The sequence below is a fragment of the Manacus candei genome, unplaced genomic scaffold (genome assembly GCF_025592945.1).
Source record: "Manacus candei isolate 608988 ecotype Guabito, Panama unplaced genomic scaffold, ASM2559294v1 h1tg000056l, whole genome shotgun sequence".
NCBI lineage: Eukaryota > Metazoa > Chordata > Aves > Passeriformes > Pipridae > Manacus > Manacus candei.
In genome coordinates, this window is record NW_026138104.1 from 8,442,479 (window position 1) to 8,464,492 (window position 22,014).

General features: G+C 39.2%; 1 protein-coding gene across 4 annotated transcripts in view; it reads left to right on the forward strand.

Annotated features, from left to right (window-relative positions):
• Positions 1–4,651: 4,651 nt before the first annotated feature.
• ACBD5 (acyl-CoA binding domain containing 5) overlaps positions 4,652–22,014 on the forward strand; it is a 30,270-nt gene continuing 12,907 nt past the window's right edge. The window contains exons 1-5 of one of the 4 annotated variants that reach the window (XM_051802448.1): positions 4,652–4,901; positions 6,083–6,203; positions 7,675–7,747; positions 11,465–11,576; positions 11,705–11,737. In XM_051802448.1, the coding sequence (XP_051658408.1) occupies positions 4,826–4,901; positions 6,083–6,203; positions 7,675–7,747; positions 11,465–11,576; positions 11,705–11,737 (415 nt within the window). In that variant the 5' untranslated portion in view covers positions 4,652–4,825. Of the gene's footprint in view, positions 4,902–5,559; positions 5,613–6,082; positions 6,204–7,674; positions 7,748–11,464; positions 11,577–11,704; positions 11,738–22,014 lie in introns of those variants that run through there. The other 3 variants (XM_051802451.1, XM_051802450.1, XM_051802449.1) reach the window with 3 other exon arrangements.

Consider the following 22,014-nt stretch of genomic DNA (forward strand, 5'->3'; position numbering starts at 1 on the left):
GTCTTAAATCCTTCTGAGAGCTTGTTGGAGGACTCACTCCAGTAATTCAATCCCAGTCTGTTAGATTAGGTTGTTGAAACCCATTGACCAAAACCATAGTGGTATGTTTTCTGCCTGGGTAAATATCCAAAATGATAAACATAGGCCTGAAAAATGCCTGAGTTTTCAGTTGAGTTGCCAGTTATATCCCAGGCTTTGCACACTGGTAAACGTGTGTGATGAATACATTTTCACAAAGTCATTTTTGAGATTTGCTAGAAAGAATAATAAAATTCATTTGTTAGAATTTTTAAAGAACATACATAAACTAAGGGTGTTTCGTTTTTTTCCCTTCCAGATACTGAAAAAAAAATGTCACAAGTGCTGTCTGGCTATAAATATGCCATTGCATAAGCACATTAATATGATACAGTCACAGTATTTTGTTTGCTATTCCCAAGAGGCAAATTACACAAGGATAGGCTTCTAAAACTTTAGCAACAGTAGCTGTGAAGACAAGAAGCACAAATGTCAAAACAGAAATAATATGCCAGGTTTTTCAGAGTCAAATTCTTACTCATTTGCATTATGAAAATGTGTAATACCATAAATATTTCCAAATCGATCAAGTAATTCCAAATTTATACCACTGTAAATGACAGCACAAATTGACCCCCAGATATTGTATATTTTACTGAAGGGAAAGGAATAAGTATTTATTATGAGCAGTCTGCTGGTGTTGTTTATTATAAGACACAGTTTGTCATTGCTGCTGAATGATGAAACTACATACTTTTCAAAGCTTAGTTCGTGGCTCTGTAATGGAACAGGATTTTTAAAATGTTCTTTCTACAATATGCAAAATCTGAACAACTCTCTTATAAATATCTGCTGGCTCTGGAAGAATAATACCTTGAGGCAGTAAGGAAAACTGAACTTTATTAAAAATTTCATCAAAGAAATGAATAGTAGGCCTGGAGAAAAAAAGAGGGGCTTAAGACACAATATGGCACTGCATTATACTTTAGACCTACAAAGATATAAACCTGTAAAGGGTTTTGACTTCATAAGTGATGTATGGTTCAATGCAAAGTCAAATGTGCTGAACGTCTTCGGAAGTATGATCATACTTTGTTCTTCAAAGAGCATTTTATGAAATGGATCTTAGCTTATACATTGTTACTGCATCTACTTTTGTGAAATATGTGAGAAATGGGGGAAAACAAAAACGCGGGTTGAAATATTGATCACTGAAAGACCCCGAACTGAATATCTCAAAAGAGGTTTGAAATGGGATCTATTACCTTTAATGCCTTTGACAACAAGGAGGCTAATCCTTAAGCAAAGAAGCTGCCATTAATAATGGTTAAAATAGTTAAAAATAATTCCATTACTTAATCCCCAACTGTGAAATGAATTGGTATTTCTAGTCGAGTTATTAAGGGGTGTATCTGAACCTCACGAGAAAACTTCCATCCCCAAAAGCATTCTTGTTTGTGTCAAACTTGTCCTTTGCCCAAAGGGCTTTTCCTGAGGAACAGGGATTGGCCTATATAAGTGAGCAAATTTCAGCTGATGTTTTTGCCATATTTATGGTAGGCAAATAGTTCTCTTTCTTCAGAGCTGTTGGTTTTGACACGAATATCCTTAATGATTTCATTAAAAAATTCTCTAAGTAAATGTTATTTGATATATCAGCCTTTCTACTGCAAACAATTTAGAAAGCTGCTCCTTATAAAAAGTTCCTCCGTTCTTAGACAACATCATTTCATTCTTCATCAGTATGTAGATTTGACTTAGAAATTGTAATGCTAATTTAGTTCTTCACAATTATGACTATTAGGTTTTAAATAATTCATTCTTCCTCCCCGCTGGATTATATACTTCAAAAAGTAAGCTTTGCTAAAATTACATGCTCTTGGATCTGGTAGCTTACAGAACTTGCTCATAATGCATATGAGAATATGGTCCACTTTCTTAAGAACCGTTTAAAAATATTCTGTAAAATATATTGCTATGCTTTAGACCCTTGAGGGAGCATTAGGCGTAATTGGTTCCAGTTTCAGCTTTTCACTTGCATAATTTAACTGACTCCTTTGTCCCTCAAGTAAAATGAAGGTGCTCTTCAAGCTGGGCTGGGGAGTAGCTCGGTTCTGGAAGCAACTGCTAGAAAACTAAGGAAGACCTGGGATACAAATGAGAACAATTTGAATGGACTGTGGCAGCTTACACACAGCACAAAATGAGGATTGTAAGGTAGGTCCACACATCAGACTTTGATAAACTATCCTGCGCTGTAATACCACTGAACTCAATAACAATCCCTAATCCATCTGTGAAGGATAGGTCCAAGGTTACACTCAGGATCATGCCTTTTCCTCAGACATACCCTAAGTATACTTCTTCAGCAACTACAACAGCAAATCCACACAAGGTTTTTGTCTCAATGCTGCCAGGAATGCCTCATTTCAGTGATTTGCAGGCTCTCCATAAGTAGTTTGTGAAACACAGAGTGAAGGGAAGTGTGAGGACAGCAAATCACTCAGACATATGAAGTGTCACACGTGACACTGCCAAATCTCACTGGTAGCAGAGTTTCATGGTCTGTCCTCTCTCACATGTCAGCTGATGGGCATCACTGGTCAGTCTTTGTATCACCATTCCTGAAGCTTGGCTCCTTATACGCTGGATCACAAAAAAGAATAAGAGCAAGTCATACGGTTGTTTTGGAGACTGCTCTTGTGGAACAATGGAAACACAGCCCGGTTAACACATAGATTATAATTAGATTTTACAAGCATATGGTTATTCTCAATAGGTACTCAACAGACAATAGTGAAACGTCATATAATTTTGTTCCCCAAAGAATGGAGTCCTCCTTGAGATAAAGCTGCAGATCCACTCCTGGCTGTCTGCAAGAGATGAGAAGGTCTCCTTTATTACCTGTTCTCAACATTTGGTTATTGTTAACTCTTCATAGAAGTCACTGCAATGAGAATGCAAAACATACATAAGGACATCTAATAACAATGCAAATTAGTATTATATACGAGCATTAAAATCAACTAGTCATTTGTGATACGTTCTCATAATATGTTCACCAGTGGTGAAAATTTGCCTCTCATTTAATATTTCATCCTTGTCTCAGAGCATGATGGTACTGATTATTTTGGGTTACTTCAAGTGCCTCATTCCGGACCTGCAGATCTTACACTCTCACACATCTTCAGTTCAAAGGGCAGCTTCTGTTTCTGCACACAACCATTAAATAGGTTCCCATTTGCATCTCTTTTAAAGCCTACTTCCAGTGAAAGTCTGGGAACATTCATTATAAAAATGCAGACTGCATTTCTCTTAAATCAAGTAAAAGGGCAAAACATCATTATAGAATATCTCAGGTAAATAGAATTTACACATCAGCTAGCCTCACAAAAGGCCCCTAATCTTTGTATTACTTTTTTGAAATTAACTCCTTGCATGCTCAAAGAATACAGATACCCATTTATCTTCAAAAAGCCCACTTCCCTTTGATCTGGGTTTCTGTCATTCCTACCTTCATGGATAAAAAAAATGATAGATCTTAGTATGAAGCTCACAAGAACTTTAGAAATCTAGCACTTGAATCAAAAAATGCAGATAAATGATTCTGTAACATTCATGAGTTGAGCTGTGCTCATAACGTGGGTTCATCATTTGCCCAGTGTGGGGAATCCTACTTGAACACCTATGGAAGCGTCAGCTGCTCTCCAGCAAAGCTCTCCCCAGGCCAGCTGGCTGCTGACCTTATGGAATGTACTAGCTCAGCAGAGCCAGGGCTGATCTGCTCTAATTCCCTCTCTCTGGAGCTTTTCTGTCCCACCAGAGGGCATACCCTGTGAGCACACAAATGCCTGCAGAGGAATTTAAAATATATATTGTGTACTAGATAAATGAACTGACTTGAATGCCAAGATTTTGTACTCGATTCCATTCAATGGGGCTATTAATTCATCCTGTTGCTCACTGGGTAAATTATTCCACTTGCTACAAAAGCAGTTGGTTTAGCATACTTTTGTTTGACTTTGCAGAGTGCTGGATGGGCAGCACTTTTGAATAAGGCCATTCATTTATTTAGCTGCCGAGCTAGCTGGTGGTACTGAGCTGGTATTCACCCCCTTCTCTGGATACCATGGAAATAGGTGCTCCCTGGGTTCTAGGCTTTTAAGCTCTCATGCCTAAAATTTTAATTTAAATGGGAGTCATTAAAACGATTTTAAAAATAGCGGTAATTTAGGTGAATTGTGTGAATAGGTGTGGGTATGAGGATGGCTGTGAAGAGGGGAGGCAGCAGCATAGCAAACTGACAGGGTGGTGGGCAGTGGAGCTCCTGAGGATAACTGAGGTCCGTAAAACGGCTGGGATATGGCATGAATTGAAATTCTCATGTCTTGTGGCTACAGAAGCACAAGGGAGAACGGGGAGGAAGAGGAAGAAGAGGTAGAGACAAAGAAACTACGTTTCCCGGCGTACCCCCGCGGCCCCGGGGCGGTGCGGGAAGAGGGCAGGGCAGGGAGCCGCTGTGGGAGACATAACATGGGCGCCTGAGGTCGGGGCGGGCGTGGGGCGGGTTGTGTGCGGGGCCGGACGGGGCTGCGGGGCGAGGTGAGGCCGGTCCGAGGTGCTGGGCGGGCTGTGCCGGCCCCGCCGGAGGGGAGGGGGCGGGGATCGGAGCCAGGGCCGAGTGGCTACGACCTGGCGGCTCCCGGCACCGCTCCCGTCCAGGCGGCTGCGGCGAAGGAGCTGAGCCAAGCCCGCCCCGCTGGACGCGGCCCGGCAGCAGAGCAGGAGGCGGCGGGGGGCCGGGGCCATGGCGGAGACCAGCTCCGTGCACGCCACCCGGTTCGAGGCGGCCGTGAAGGTGATCCAGAGCCTGCCCAAAAATGGTGAGTGCGGCGGGGGGGGGCCCGGCGACAGCGGCGCCATCGGGGCCGGGCGGGCACCGGGATCGGGCAGGGCCCGGGGGGCGGCGAGCGAGGCCCTGCTGTGCCCGCGGCCTGCGGGGCGCCGGGCTGGGCGGTGCCGGAGCCGGCGAGTGGAGAACCGCTGGAAACCTCGGCGTTAGTGCCGTGCTCCGCCTCTGCCGGGGACACACCGGGTCGGGCTTCCGAGCTCCTCAGCTGGGTGCATGGACGACGATGTCTGTCAGCTCTCCGCGATTTCAGCCCTCCTGAAATCCTGAAGTTGGTTTGACGAAGCTGTTACCGTGAGTTCCCTCTGCTGAAAGAGTTAACAGAACGGAAAAGCAAAAAAAAATAACCAACCAAAAACACAACCCCCAAACAAAACCAACACCAACCCCCCCCCAACCCATAACATATCTTTCTTATGAGTAGTGATAATAATTAAAAAAAAAAAAAGTTGGTTATTGCATACATCATCATGGTGTAAGTAAAACTGGAATTTTTTTTAGGCACTAAGATAAAGGCCACTGTAAACTTCTCCTAGTGATTAGAATAGAACCGCAAAGTATTTGATGGGTTGGTTAAGAATTTTCCCTGCCAGCTGTTAGAGTTTTATATTTACATTTTCTACCTCTAAAAAAGTGTGCTCGCAGAGAAAGAAAAGAAAACAAAGTCAGGAGGTATGGTGAAACTGTTACTGAAAGTGCTGTCAAATATCCAAAGTAAACAAAAACGCTAGGGAAGGGTGTGTTTTGGGTTCATTGTGTTTGGTTTGGTTATTTTTTTTTACTATTTTTTATTTTAAGTTCTGGAGTTTCTCAATAAGTCTGTAACGGCAAACTGTCCTTTTAAACTGAGTGAAAGGACACTACTTTAAGTTACTTATTATCTAATTTTTTTATTCTAATCATGGAATCTGACCTTAGGAGTAGTAAAGGTCCCTTAAACTCAGTCTGAAACTCCCTCTTTGTGAAGTAAATATTTTCAGTGGTGCTGGTTCATGGTAGATGAGGTGAAGATGTTCTGTGTTGACTTAAATTATACTACTGTGAATCAGGCTGTAACAAACTGCAGGCTGTTTCGTCACAGAAATACTAAGCTTGTAAAATACTTGTTAATATTCTTGATGGCAATTTAATTGTGTTTTAAAATGCTTTCACTAGGTTCATTCCAGCCAACGAATGAAATGATGCTCAAGTTCTATAGCTTTTATAAGCAAGCAACCCAAGGACCCTGTAACATTCCACGACCTGGATTTTGGGATCCCATTGGTAGATATAAATGGTAACTTTTCATGAGTTGTTGTTTTGGGTTTTTTAATGCATGGAGTGGAGGTGTTTAGATGAGTGGCACCTGGAGGAAGAGTTTAGTTAGTTTCCTTCTTAAAAGAAAGAACGTTTACAACATGTGATGCTTGAATTAGTTTTCTGTTGTATTCCAACTTTCTAGCTCAGATAATTTATAACTTCTCAGAGTTGCAGGTGGAAACAATCGCTTGGATGCTGCAGATGGACAGGTTTTTCTCGGGCAACCACCATCATGGTATCTCAGCAGCATTTATCTCATGGTGTAAAATGAAATTGTAGGTGCTCTGCAGAATGAGTGATGTGGATGAGTGTCTGGAGTTATTCCTTCTCGAGTTTTCATGTATGATGTGAGCCTGAAGTAAATAAGTGCTCATTGGTAGCCACTGATACAGCTTCAAGCTCTTGGGGAGAGGTTACATTTATGTGTCTTTCTGGTTTGTCCGCTCAGTGGCAGGGCTTCCCACTATCTGTATTCTCCTTGTCCTGGGAAGACTTCTGATTCACCAAATTGCTAAGTTCTCTTTTGAAAAGCCAGTGTGAATGTTTTGTTTATTATATTTTAATGATGATTTGTCCTGAAGAACAAGTCTTATTGCTGTCTTTATGGTCATGGTGAACTTGGGATCTGTGAAATGATTCCTCTGACCTTTTTTTTTTTTTTTGTTCCTTCCTTCCTCCTTGGGCTCCCCAGGTTAGGGTGCAGGGATATCTTTGCAGAGGACTAGGGTGGTAAGCTTCCACCCACATGGCTGGTTGCAGCTGGAATGTAAGCCACCAACCTTGGTGTTTTTCTGTAAGTGGGACAACTACTCTGGGATGTCAAATCACATGCAAGACTAAGGAAATGTTTTATTGCAGTCTGACAGATTCCTTGTGCAATACTGATAAATTTGGTTGCAGTTTTCTGTCTTGCAGAGTTGGAGAGGGGAAGATTTTATTTAGGTCGTAAGTAGCTGCTGTGGTAACTGAAGGTGATAGTTACACTATTTGCCTCCTAGGCTGATGTGTATTTCCCTAATTGCTAAACTCAGAAAGGAAAGATTTTTCCAGTAGCCTGTTCTAACTTGGTAACAGCTGTTTATAAATGCTGGCTGAAGTGTCTGTGCCTGTTATTTTTATACAGCAGAGAGTCTTAGACTCAGTCAAAAGGGAAATGTGTGTGTCTCATATCTGGGCTTGATAACTTTCTGTGTACAAGATCATAGCTAGTCAGTGAGGAACTCTTTGGTCCCCAATCTGTTCAGTTTGTTTCTTTATTGATGTACCACTGTGTGACTATCCTAGCCACTTATATATTTGTACTTTAGAAAAAAATTCTGATTTGTTCTTGCATTTTATTTGTATCAGAGAAACTTTGGGCATTACATAACTGACCTACTTAAAGCCAGGTTGAAAAAAATCCAGTACATCCTGAAGATACTGAAGGTGTATGTGACTTTCTTTCCTAGGGATGCCTGGAGTGCCTTGGGAAACATGTCCAAAGAAGAAGCCATGATAGCCTATGTTGAAGAAATGAAAAAGGTAAGTTTACTGATGAGTAGAAGGGATCTCCTAAAATGTTCCAGAAATAAATTGAGGAATGTGAAGTGGTTCTTGCTGACTACTGTTGTCAAAGCTTCAAATGAGTTATCCCCTGTGTGAACTGTTCATTTCAGTACAGTGCTGTTTGGCCCATAAAGAGAAGAAAATTATGTAGTTCATTCTAAAGCTACAAAATTTGTGTTGTTTTCAGAGAAACAGGAGAGCTCTAGCTGATATGGAACTTAAGTGACAGATGTGAAGACAGTGAATTATTGAAATTATGGTAAAGGAGGCAGTGGGGAAAACAGTGAAACCTAAAGTACAGCAGAAGAAAAGCTGTACTGCAAACTGCCTCAGTTCTTAGAGTTGGAAGATCCTTATCCTGAAAAAGAGATTAAAACAACTCTCCAGAAGGTCTTCAGGAGCAAAAGTCTCACTGTCATGACTGGAGGCGTGATTATAATCAAATATATAAACTTAATTATCTTTGGTTTTTCAGAAAGAATTCATGAACCTGAATTTTCTGTACTTGTCATGAAAATATTCCCTGTATATTGTAGTTGCAGTCAAACAGTCGGCATTGAGTAATGTGCTCTGTTTTGGAATAGAGGTGTAACCTGTAAACAGTCATAGTTACTATATTAAGCAGGAATTGCAGCATTAACTGAAGTAAACAGAGTTTAAGTTTCTTGTCTTATTAACTAACCGTTTTCACTGAAACTTTTCTAGGTGGCTTTTCCCATTTAAAGATTATTTGCTGTCAATCTGGATAAAAGTGTAATTGTAATCTATTATTATAATGACATGAGCATCGAGGGGGGGAAAATCTAAGTTCTGCTCTGAATACAGTTGCTTTTTTCCAATGCCACTATGTCTACCTCGAACTCTTAACCTGTTTAATGGTTGATACGACAAAAACCTTTATTAGGCAAGGAGCTGGAGTCTGATTTACCGATCTTTTTCCTGTCTGTAATTTTGGTAATTTAGTTCCTGCTGGTATTACTGTATCTGCTTTAAAATGAAAAATAAGCAACTCCAGAAAACACAGAAGGCCAAATGCTGTTTGTTTGATAAAAGATCTTACTAAATTTTAATAATACTTTTTGAATGTGTGCCACAAGGTTTAGTGCTTCGTATCAGATCTTGGATTCAAAATGTGGTAATACTTCAGTAGACTACCTTTTTTTTTTTTTTTTCAGCATAGTAACTGCTTTGGTCAGGACTCTAAAACTAAGTGAAACTGCAATGTTTGTTCTAAAAAAAACCTCTAGTGACCCTCCTCTGAGGAGATCTGCTTACTTGGCCCTAATGAAGCACAAATATTCTGCCTCTATGATTTACATGTAGGGATTGGAGAGCAAATGACTTCTTGCCTTGCTCAGCTTTGAAACTGGGGAATCTGTTTACCCTGCTTTGATGCTGTTTCAGCTCTCACATTTGAAATACTAGCTTCAGCTTTTCCAACCCAATTGATTCTGCTTGAAATGTCAGTGGAAGTGCATTTCAAATGGATCCACTGGGTTGTTCTATCAGCACATACTGCACTAATCCTTGTGGTCTTACTGTGGGCAGTCTGCTGTTGCAGCATAGGTATCCATGTCTAAGGGGGGCAAAAAACCACTTGTACTCTGGTGTCACAGGACTGTGTTTAAGGGTGTATAAGATTGCCATATTCCCCCCAGCCCCTGGGGCATGTCCCTAGCATTAGAGCATTGTGTTTGGGCTATACATAAGTCAGATGACCCTGTCACAAGAGGCTTTTATTCTAAACTTGTTTGTTGTTTCCCCCCACACACACTTAATGTGGTAGCCTTGAAAATTGCAGATGTTCAGGAATGTGTCTGGATGAGGTTCTGCAGTGCTGGTGAGAGATGACCAAATGTCTTACTTCTAGCTAAAGTAAACAAAATGCACCTGAGCTCAGATTCAAGGTTAATTTATGTTTCAAGTAGCATTTCTGAAATTTTATATTGCAATACTGCTGAAACTAACTTATTTACACTTCAGATATATTGTTTTGTTATATATTAGAAATAAATGATATCCTAGCATGAGGAATTATTAACTATATGGTGCTTCTAATTTAAAACTTGAGTCTTTATATATGAGTTGTCTGATATAGAAAGAAAACAGTAATTCAGGATACATAAAAACTTATTTTGCGCTTTCAAATTTTGAGATTGCTTATTATGCCTAGTGGCTATATAAGCAAGCATTTGGTTTTGTTTGTGAAAGTACTTGCTCTTTTCATACTCACATAAAAGCTATCAGTTAGAAAAGATTCTAAGAACTGCTCCAAGTAGCACAGAGGATATTGAGGTCTGTTTAGAATAGCTGGAGAGCAGTTATGTTCAGACATTGTAGAAATGCATGTGTGAAAGAGTTTAGAGAGCTGGCTCTAGAAGTAAACACATAACAAACACAAGTCTTTTATTCTAGAATAGGCTTCTGGTTTCTCTCAATGTTATTGAAGTAAAAAAAAAGTAATCACAAAACTGTTCAATCTCTGCTTCATATCCAGCTCTGTATTGGAGTATTTCTCTCTAACAAACACGAAATGAATTATATACACTGAATAGATCAGAGAAGTGGCAATGAAACAGCAGTTTGGTAGGACTGTTGTCTCTTGGTATTCTTGATTGGTTTGCAAGTGATGACTTGTTACATGATTGCCTGCCTGGTGCTCCTGCTTTGTGGAATAATGCCGTAGCTTTTGCTCCTGCTGCTTAGTGGTGTGCTTGGTGCTTTCGAGCAGCATGTTCTGTGGCAACTTGTACCTTCATCTGTTGCTTTCTTGATGCTCCTCTGGAGGAGGAGGTGCCCCGTAGCTGTTAGTTTGCTTCAACATGAGTTTTTTTCCTTTAGCTATTGAAGCTTTTAAAATATAATAACTAAAAAAGTAGAGGGTAAAAGATAAACAAAGCTATTGACAAAAAGCTTGGTTGAAAGGACTTAAACTAGACAAAAATATTGTGTACTTTTAAAATAGTATTCAATTATTGAATCTCTTCTGTTTAATCTATTTTAGATTTAAGATTTTACATTCCTATCAGATGATCAGAGGTATTATTTTTTATTAACTTAAAATGAAGAAATGCTCCAAATTACTTCAAGAGCAGAACTTGGTTTTAGTTTGTTCTTCCTCTAAGTGTTTCTTTGTCCTGTCCCAGTTTTGTTGTATTGTGTCCATTTTTGTTTGGGTTTAGGTGGACTCAGTAGCATACTTTTGATCTGCTCCTTGCATTCCACTGAAGATGATAGTGTTTGACAATATGAAGAATGCTCTAAGACAAAACAAGTCTTTACGTTTTATTTTTTTCTGTGGAAAGACTTGTTTATAAAATAATTATATCAGATAAGAGCAGCCTGTTGAACTTTGAGATGGTTTAGTTTGAAATTGCTGAAGTAATGGATTCCCAAGTCTACTCATAAATACTGTGCCAAGGCTGTCTTTTAGTGTTGGCAATTGCATTTGCTCTGTCATCTCTTCTTCACCTAAAAGAAGTTAATACAACTAGAAGATTCTTGTCTAGTAATTTACTTTTATGTTGTTTTCCTCTAATTAAAAAAAAGGTAAAGAAATCAGAATAACATGTTTAATGACTTAGTGAAACGTTGCTGAGCTTTACAATGACCAGCAGTTTCTAGAATCAGTTGAAATCAATGAGTCATTGAAATGCTTTTTCATAAGATGCTTCATATTTTGGATTTGTGCAGATTCTTGAGAGTATGCCAATGACGGAAAAAGTTGAAGAATTACTTCAAGTAATAGGCCCATTCTATGAAATAGTAGAAGATAAAAAGAACAGAGGATCTGACCTAACCTCAGGTTCGGACAAATAACTTCCTTTGTACTACTAATAATCATAACTCAGTGGTTTTGGGGGCTTGTTTTCTGTAAATGATTTTAAAGCTAAATGTTGCATCTTTCTGTTCATTTGCTTTACCATATGGCAGTTCAAATGGAGAAAGTCTCTAAGTATTTGGAAGGTAGGAATAATAAATTATGTGTCAATCCATCATTTCCATTGTTTTGGTGCTGTAGTAACTCCCTGCTAACACTTGTGACTTCTGGGCTTGCCATCTCATTAGGCTGGGCTTTGTTTTATTTTACTTTTGAGGTGATTAGACCCAGGAAGCTGCATGTTTAGTCCTTGTCTACAGGCTTTTTGAGCTGCTGAAGGAAGCCTCTTCCTGAAAGAAGGAGAATATTTAAAACAAAGTAACTCCCCCCACCACACGACCAAATTTGGTTTCTGCCTTTCCATTAATAAAAGGAACAAATAATGTGTACTGCTACATTCTGATGTTGCTATGGATTATCAAACTAAATGTGGTTCTGGTAATAAAGTTTTGTCATCTGATTTAAAATTTAAAGAAATCCACAATCAAAACCCATGCTTTTTTAATCATGACTTTTCAAATATATACAAATTTTCTGAGGCTCAAGTTCATGAAGGGAATATTTAAACATTTTAAATTCTGACAAGTGGCAAACCTAGTGGTGTCATAACTGCATACAAATCAATGTGGTGATTTTTATTTAGCAATACCATTGTGAGAATGTTTTGATTACAATAATTATTATGTTACAGGTAATGTGTTCATAAGGTTGTCATATAAGGCTTACAGTTGTTTAAATCTGGCTTAAAACTACATTTGAAAACTGAATTGCAACACAGTGAAACTTGAAACAGTTTATAAAAAACAAACCATTGCACAAATAAATTATTTTAATGTGTTTAAGAAGTAGGAGTCAACTAGTTAAGTTGCCTTTTGTATATAGCTTTTTTCCTTCTACCTTGAAGGAACATAGTTTTGGTATCAAGTCTCAGAGAAGCAGAAATAGTTTTTCATTGTTTTGGGGGAAAGGTAATGGTAGAAGTTTTTAAATGGCCATTTTGAAAGTGGTGTAACTTTTTCCTCGATTTAAAATTGTGTATATTTCATGTGTGGGATGTAATAAGTTTACCTGACAGCTGGATTGATGGGCAGATTGTAAGAGTATCAGTAGATTCAGGTCAGTGATCTGTGTAATAAGGATTTACTTAGACTTGGTATCTTATGGCACAGTGCCAGAAGTCACATCTTAAAAAAAGTGGCTTGTCTAGGCACATAGAGAATCATGTAAGTTAAACTGTACCCATTTCCATAACAAATCTAGCATGATTGTCTTTTAAAGAAGAAGCTTAAATATAAGGCAGTGCAAGTTAAACAGAATAGCAAATTTCAGCTCTTCCTTGTTCAGTCATTGTTGCAATAAGTCTGGTGATACGTTGCAGGTTTAAATGGTATAATCAACATCTGATGATGCCACAATGAATTGAGAGAATTTTCACAAAGTCCTTTGTATGTTATAACTGCACCATTGCATTTCTTTGGTGCTCCTGCAACTTCCCTGATTAAAAGTGAAGCTGGAAATAACTATTATTTTTTACAGTACAGATATAAAAATATTTCACAGAAGTATGGAAGCATGAGTACCCTCAGTCTTCCAGATAGACCCTAAAGATAGAACCAATGTACCCAAGTTTTTATTTGAGATGGTGTAGACACTGGTGACAGTACTGATAAAAATTGACACATGGTTATGTTTTGATTGTGTGAGTTCCTTTAGTCCTGTTTCTTCCCCTACTCCCACGCCCCTGCGCTCTGTAAGTTCTGTTGTGGAAGGCATTTTTTCACAGGCAGCCAATTAGTGTGGTGTGGAAACTTGGGACTCTTCACTATCTTGCTTCATATTGCACCCCCATCTTCTGGTCCATTCTGTTTTGAGTTTGCTTTCCATTCTTCCATCAAACTTTAATCTGTATGCAGATCATTACCTCATTATTTAAGAATTGCATGCCACTACTTCAAAATCAACAGTTTCTTGAATTAGTGAAAGAGATTGTCTTGAAGTTCAGTGTGTATCTGCTATGGATGTGTATCATCTCTAGCAGAGTGGCCTCAACAGAAAAATGTAGCCTTTTAAAGTTGAATTTCTACTCCTTGTGGTTTCATTTAAAATGTTAAATAGAAACCATTGAAATGCTGTCTCCCTGAATCAATAGAGCTCATGCCTCTTTATTAAAGATCACTAAAGCCTGATGTGCCAGAATTAAAGCGACTTGTAACATCTAGTAGAAAACAAGGACAAATTTACCAGATCTAGACTTGAATGAGTTGGTAAAGAACGGAAAATAGAGAATTCCCTCCAAAAATCTGAGGGTTATTTCGAGAGCATGTGACTTGGGTGGTGTTTGGAAATGTCATCCTGTAGCTGTGTGAGGAGCTTGAGTTCTCTGTAAAGTTGTGTCAGTAGTCTCTTTCTGACAGGCATGAAGTACTTCTGTAAAGAGAAAATTATTGGTAAATTATTTTCAGATGCATGAAATACTGGACATCAAAGAAATGGGCCCCTAGCTGTCACAGCACTGCAGAAAAGAAGAGGTAACTCTTGCAGTATTACAGAGGGGACCCTTTTGATTGCAGCTGCTGGAAGAATAGAGGGACTGTCATGTAAGGCGGATGGGTGCTTTGGAAGAGCAGTCTTACAACTTTTCGCACTTGCTAACAAATGCACAAGAAATCTGATGTCCAAGCCAATGCTAAAAAGGCAAAGAAGCTTTAAAGTACCATTGCTCAGTAAATTTGAAATCTTCAGAATGGGCATTTAAGCTTTCTTATTGTGCTATACCTGAGGAAACCAAAGGTGGGCTAGAATTGTTACCCTAGTGGCCTGATAGTGGGTGAATATGATATGTCAAGAGTTCAGAGCCAACTCACCCTTCAGAATGTTTCCCTGAGAATGTTTGTGGATGTTTTGTTTTTTCTGGATGTGAGTAAATCCGAAGTGGGGCAAGAAAATCTGTACCTGGCAGGCCTACACTGAGTTAAGGTGTATGAACAACTAAGCAGAATATCTGGAAATTGTTCACAAGGTTTTCAGTAGAATTTTTCTGTGTACTCTTTCTGCTTTGTGACAAGGCATTTAATCTGTTTTAAAATCCTGCTTAATAAAGATGACCCTTTGCCTGTGTGCTGAGCAGTAGCAATGTTAGTAAGCCTCTGTGAAGACTAAATGTTCCCTCAAGTAATGACAAGTTACGCACTGCAGAGGCTGTGGAAAGTTTCAGCATTATACTAATCCTAAATTTTGTCATCCTAATGAGTGTTTTTCTTCTGAAAGCTTTGCTCCCAGCTGTGTTGCAGTTGCACCAGATGAAGGCCTTTTGAAGCAAGGTGACTTGTATTGCTGCTTATGCTGGTTTTGGGCAGTGCTGATTGCAGTATAGACTGCTCATGGTAGGAGCCCACACAGGGCACTGCTTCAGGAACAGCTTGTGGGAGTGGCAGAAGCTGACCTGGCTTACAGGCAGTTACAGCTGTTTAACAGTTTGGTTGGTGTCTTCCTGCATTGGATATGGGAGCTAGGTTTAAAAGACAATACTCACTGAGGTCTGTGTGCTTTTAGAACAAGCAAATACATGTAAACATTTGTATTTCAAAGGCAGTAGTTAGTACAGGACATAGTTCAGCTTTAAAAGCTTAATTATTACTTTCCAGGTAGAAATACTTTTCTTACTCTTAAATTCAGTGTATTTTCCAACTGTGTTTCTTTAGATTGCATATGACTAGTTTATCTTTTCAAATAGTTTTGTTTTCTCAAGGACCACCTCAGGTTATTTTCAGCATCTTTACTTTCTGATGGAGCATTTAGTGGCATGCTCTATCTGCTTGTGTGTGAGCCTTTACCGTGAAACACCCTCCTTTTGCTTCATAAATTCACTTTTTTGTGGCCGTTTGTCTTCAAAGATACTTGCTAAACAGATTTCTTTCCCTCTCCTTCTGCCTTTCTTCAGTAGGATTTTTAAGGAACTCAGTGGCTGTGAATCTTAGTCCTTTGTAAAAAGGGGAAAAAGAGCTAAAATTCCCATTGCTCTTAAACTGCTGTGCTTTAGTAAGTTATGTTAGTGGCTGCACTACAGCCAGGAGGTGCATTAAGGCAGGGTAAGTGTGGGGCAGGAGGGCTGATGGGTACGTGAGGTGTTTAGAATTCCATCCTTTCAACTTTTTCTCCTCTTCTAGTTTCCAGTGGTAAGCTAGTAGGCATAATCAAGGTTACAGATTATATTCAGGAAGGCTAGAGTGAAACTTATTAACAAAAATATTAGTATACTATCTCAGTAGTGTAACCTTCAAAAGCATCTAAAACATTCTCTTCAGTGTTTGCTGCAGGATGGGATTGTTATATAAGATTTAAGGGCTGGGCCAGCAAGTGCCAGTCAGTGGAGAGTATCAATGAGATGTGGATCAGTGTCTCAACAAGCTGTGGCTTGTCCTGTTGCAATATATGTCTGATTCAGGCTTTACACACCAAATCTGAGCCCACTTTGTGACTCAACTTCAAGCTGATGGCTTTATGTCAGTGCTGTCTAACTGTGTTTGAAATTAGGGCAGAGCATCAGTATAGCTCTAAGCCAGGGATATCAACAGCTCCTCTCTCATGCAGTGATCTGTCGCCACAGGGTGAGCAGCAGAATATCCAAATGTGAAAATGTAAGATTAAAAATTGTTTCTTTCAAAGTGGAGGGAGCTACGAGGAGATTTCTTTCATGAAAAGAAAAGCCTGTCTGTATTGCATTTCATGCTGAGTTGAGTCAGCAGTAACAGTTTTGGTGTGTAATTGGTTGTTGAACTTGGATTTTTTCCTTCCAGCCAGACAAGATTTCACTGCAAAACGGAAAATAAGTGTCAAAAGCTCTTCAGGTTTTGAGAATCTAGAAGATGTGTACCCACTTGCTATAAAATGCTGGTGCCTATTTTAGCTGTCTCATAGTTAAACTCTTGTGATGAGGGAACTGAAATGCAGATTTCTCATAGCTCTATTCCACAAAGAAGTACTAGCTTCAGGTATAGGAGGCGGGGCAAGAACAGATGTGGGTAGTTGTATCTTGATTGCTGTCAGAAAAGTTCCCAGTGGAAACAGGCTGGTGTTTCATGTGTAACTTTGTTTAGCAAAAATAATTAATCATAGTCTCTAAGATGTATGGAAAAGCCATTTTTGTTATCTGTGAGGCTGGGTTTGATATAGGCTTTGTAAAAGCTGTTCAGCCAGTAGGCTTGAAGCAGATGGCAGGAGAATATAATCTTATTTCCTTTTTGTTTGGTTGGTTTTTTTTGTATAGAGCAAAACAATTTTTGATTCAGGCTACAATATGTAACTCATCAATGTGGCTTTGTGTTGTTTTCAAGCATAATTCAGTTTTCTTTACGGGGTTCCGAGTTCACTGTGCTCATGTTTTTTATTTTCTGGGACAAAACTGAAGAATCTAATAATGCTCCTCTCTACTTGCCATGCACAGTGAAAGGTCCAAATGATGACTGTATCTCTTCCACACAGAAGAGAGCTTAGCGAGTTCTGCTTGTTCTCCCAGAGGGAAGTAGTACCAGACTTGGGGACATCCTGGATCCTGGAATCATCTTACTATTCTTGCAAGTTACAATAAATATCTAAGAAGCAGCTGTTTTTCATGTCCATTCCCACATGCTGACTAAGGTGTTGACACTAAGCTGGCAAAGCCTGGATCCATTGGTCTTGCTGCACATGCACCATGTAACCGAGCTGCGTGTGCTTGGTGGCCCTGTACTCTGGACAGCCAGTGGCCTTCGTGGAACTACTGCTGGTGCTGGGAATGCCTGTGGAGCAGCTGCTCTTCTCCCTGGGCTTCTCTGTCAGGAAATCCCAGGCAGGTTGTCTCTACTGGCAGAAGGCTCAGGATCGTCAGGGAGGAAGGAAATGTATCCAAGTCAACCCCCAAACTTGGTAACTTTATTTATATGGAATGTATTCTGAAAATTCAAGGGAAAAGGTACTGGTGATATGGATGGAGATGAGAAACTCCTTAGATACTGAAAAGTATCAAGGTCTAGGATGACTAGTCAGTAATCCTAAATACTGTAATTGCAAGTTCATATAAATGTCTCAGAAGTTGCTGTTGTCTGTGTTTGTTCTTACCCACAAACTGTTGTTTTTGTGTTTATTAATGGTAAATAAAGACATGAGTATTGTTGATTAAATTGTATTATTAAATATACTGGCATTTCTTCGAGAGTAACAGCTTGAAAAGCACATAAGCAGAGAGAGGAGTGCTGACAAAACAAGGCTGTAGTCTTTTGGAGTATATTAAAAAAAAAATAAAAAGAAGGATAGGCTTCTTTTTCTTAGGAAGAGCTGGCTGCTATGATCTGTGTGCTTAGGCAGTACATTTTTTCAGAGAACTTGCACTTAATGCACTTAAAAGAGATAAAACTGTAGTAGTTAAAGGAATTCAGCATTTTTCTGTCTGTGTTTCTGACAGACCCTTCTAAAATCTCTTTTTATTTGTGATGGCAGCTTGTTCGAGTACTGTAGAACAGATGTTACAGAGCAGGCTCGGCCCCTGGAAATTTTCTTTGTAGTGTCCTATATTAAAAAGGATGGAAGGAAATGAGAGTATAGAAACCCTTGTTCTGGCTGAAGAGCTTATTGCTCCCAGATGCTTCCATGTGCCCCTCCTCTCTCACTGCAATCACTCCTTGCACTGCTTTGATACATCAGTTTCAAAAAGGAGGTGGAGATTTGTGTAACCAAGTGTATTGGAAAGGGCAGAGCACTGTTGCGCAAACCTGGAATTGAAGCAGGGAGCCTACTTGGGTTGGTATCAGGCATGAAACCCCAGATGGTGATGGCAGGAAAAGAATTACAGTTACCCGATTATCAAAACAGTTTTGTACAGCACATAGGTCTCTTTGAGACTTAAAAATTTTGACAAACACAGGTGTGCAGGGAGATCCCTGTATAAGGTGATGTAAGTATAGGTCATGGAAAAAGTCTTAGTGGCTAAGACTTTGCTGCTATTGAGCAGATAGTGAAGTTGTGATATTTTACAAAAGCACATAATTTTTATTAAACACTGAAGACATACACAGCTAGTTAAACGTTTTATCATGTCTTTCATCTGCTGTCACTGGTGTGGCTCCTGGTCACTGGTGTTTTCACAGTATGTGAGAGGCTGTAGAACTTGTGTGAAGATGATACTGTGGTGTACTGGGCTAACCACCAGTACAGCTCCAGCAGTGCATGTTAATTTTGTATAAGAATTATATGCCTGTTCAGAAAAGAAAAATACAAGGCATTTAAGAAAAACCTGCTAGGCTAGGTTTTCTCTATAAAATGACCGTCAAGCTGGGGCTGATCCACAGATCCCAAACTCCCATCTAGGTAACAAAAATTGCCTTTGAATATGTGGAGAATTAGAAATCACATACTTATTTCTGAGAAACTTGGCCTCATTATTCAGAAGAACTGTAGCGCTGCCTTTAAAGAAATATATTTAGAATGGTTCATAGGAAATCTCTTAATAGAGCTGATACAAGAAAATAAACATCTAGTGAAAGCTTGTAGAGAAGCTGCATGTCTGTTCTTCATATCCTTTCCATCCTGCCATTTTCTTTTGTTAAATCCTTCTTGCTTCTGTTTTCATGTTGTTACTGTTAATACAGCTCTTAGTATATAGGATTAAAAACCCTCAAACCCCATGCTCCAGGCTTTTACAGAAGAGAACTCCTTCTATGGCTACAGAGCGGTACAGCTTTGATTTAGAAAACTGTCACAAATCTCACAGTTTGATGTAGGCAGTGAGATGAAAGTAATAAACCAAGAGGAATTCTATAGTATCTAAACTAGGGCAACAGAAAAAGCTACTAACATTTTGCCTGCAGATGAAGTGAGTAAACGGAATAAAGGGGCTGGCTGAGTGGGATTAGCACAAACCAAGGTTTTAAAAGGTTGCTTAACTTGTGTCATTCAAGTTAAGAAGATACATTGCCCAGGGGACAGCCATTAACCTACCAACAGGGCCAGTAGAAGTCACTACTAGTTGGCTCTGTTTAGTCTTTAACTCTGTCACCCCTGGGATTAGTCATCATATCTGGTTTCTTAGCAGATGCTCAAAGCAACAAGGAGGATGGCAGCAAACTGTGGTTTTACAATGTAGTAAAAGCAATTGGGGATGGATGGGATGAGGATAGGAGTGCAAGGGTTCTGAGGAAAAGCATACCATTGTGTGGCATTTCCAGTAGCCAAAACTCTGTACAATGATGTGTTCTTCAGAGCCTGCATCAAAGTGGTGTCTTTTTATGGTCTTTAGGAACACTGTTGCTAAGAATATCTCTGTGGAAGAAATATGATCCTGATGGATTTCAGTTATTCAGGTGTCCTGTGGTGTGATATAAATCTGTTGATACATTCTCTCAGTTCCTCCTCTTTATTTGTGTGTGATGTATCAGAAGTTTCCTCAAATGAATAATATTCTTACTGAAAGTAAGTGAAGAAAGAACATGCTTGAATGTTCAAAGACATTCTCTTCAAAAAGAAAAGAAGTAAATCTTAGAAAAAAGCTTATGGTATATCTGTGGTTTTTTACAGTATCTATGGTAGGGTGAGGAGCTTTGCAGTTTTAATTTGCCATTCTTCACAGTCCAGCATTCCTCCTGGTCTTGTCTTTCCTGTTTACTCCCACGGCTGGGTAGGACACACAGATTATTGTGTCCCCACCCCCTCGTTGTTCAAAGGGAAGGGTGATTTGTGCCCTCCCATGCCAAGGGAGCTGTGTCTGTGCCTAATGCTCATGCTGTGAGGACAGAATTGCTGCCTTATCCTTCTCATGTTGCTGCTTCTCACAAAAACATCTCAACAACTGGGATTCACAATTAATGAAACACGATTGTGAGAAATAAACTGGGAATATTTTGGATTTCAATTTTGTGAAACATTTCATTGCAAATAAGCAAGTGTTCTTCAGTGAGGAGAAAATGAGCAGGTGATAGCTTATATTCTTGTAATTGAGAGGATGGACAGTTGCTTTTCCAAATCTGTTTTTATAATAAAGAAGTGGGTTTTTTTAATCTTCAGATAAGAGTTGGATTACATCAATCTAAAATAGTGATGCAAGGTGTCCACAGAAACCTTACCTTGCAACAAAACTAAGGTGAACATAATATTTAACATATTCATTATTACTATACAGTAAGTTATTTTGCATTTTTACTTTTTTGAAGTGCTGTGGATAAGCTTGGAAACTAGAGGAATGTGGGAAGGCTCTTCACTGGGAGGTTAAAGCAGAAAAACCCCTTAGCTCTAAATTACCATGCAGCACAGAAAGTAGTGAAGCTGGTTTGGCAACTCCAGTATAATTGGATATCATTTTGCTGTTTAATGTTAAGCCTAAATGTAAGAATTAATCTCTCAAGGTTCTGACAAGGGAATGTAGAAATTATGCAAATGGAATGCTGTGGTGACAATTAAAACAGTCAGATTTCAGCCTTGGAGTCAACATGTAAATTGTGTGAGTGTCTTACAGAAACTGCCCCCTCTTTGTACCTTAATCACTCTCTCCTAACATAGGGGGTTTAAATGATCATCAGGATGTGTTTGACCATATGTGTTTTACCAGAGGTGGTAGAATTGTCCTTTATATACTCCATATTTTTAAAGAATTGTTACCTTGCAATTCCTCATACAGTCAGAGTAAATTGTTTGTGATCCTTGGGAGTGATCAAAAATGTGGAAAGCAAGGATTTAGCAGTTACTTTGTCTATTTCAAGATTTATTTTTTTAAATGTTTATGAAAGAATGCTCAGTGTATATATTAATTTTGTCAACTTTTGCACTGCAATCAGAGAATTTATTTCCATATGCCCTTTGCTAGATAAAGATCTGTATAAACTTTAGTCTTACCCTTTTTTGTGACTGCCTAGATTACAGCAAGAGATGCATGAAACACCATCTTTACCTTACTCAGAATTGTGTTCACATAATTGAATAGAATGTTTCGAAATTTGCCTTTGAATTGAGAACAGTTTTGAAGCATTTCAGCCCAGAAGGGAGCTTCTATTAAAACACTGACTTCTTGGTTTCAAATAACATGGCCACATCAGTCTCAGCTAAAATGTTACTGCAGCTGTACCCTAAATACAGTAATAGTCTTGGTCTGAGACTGGGTAGTGAAAGTGGCCTCCTGTCTGTTCCCAGGGGGCTTTCTCAGAGTCACTGAGAATCTTTGCACCAGCAGCCAGGCACTCAGTAATGGGCCACAAAAGAGAAACTCTAAATCACTTAAGAAAGAGTTTACAGAAATGAGCTGCTGTTACTTGGTACAGCTTCTAATATGGAAGTAGTTTTGTAGAACTATGGCTGATAGTTTGAGGGGGGAGTGGTTACATGCTTGTTTCTTTTAAAATAC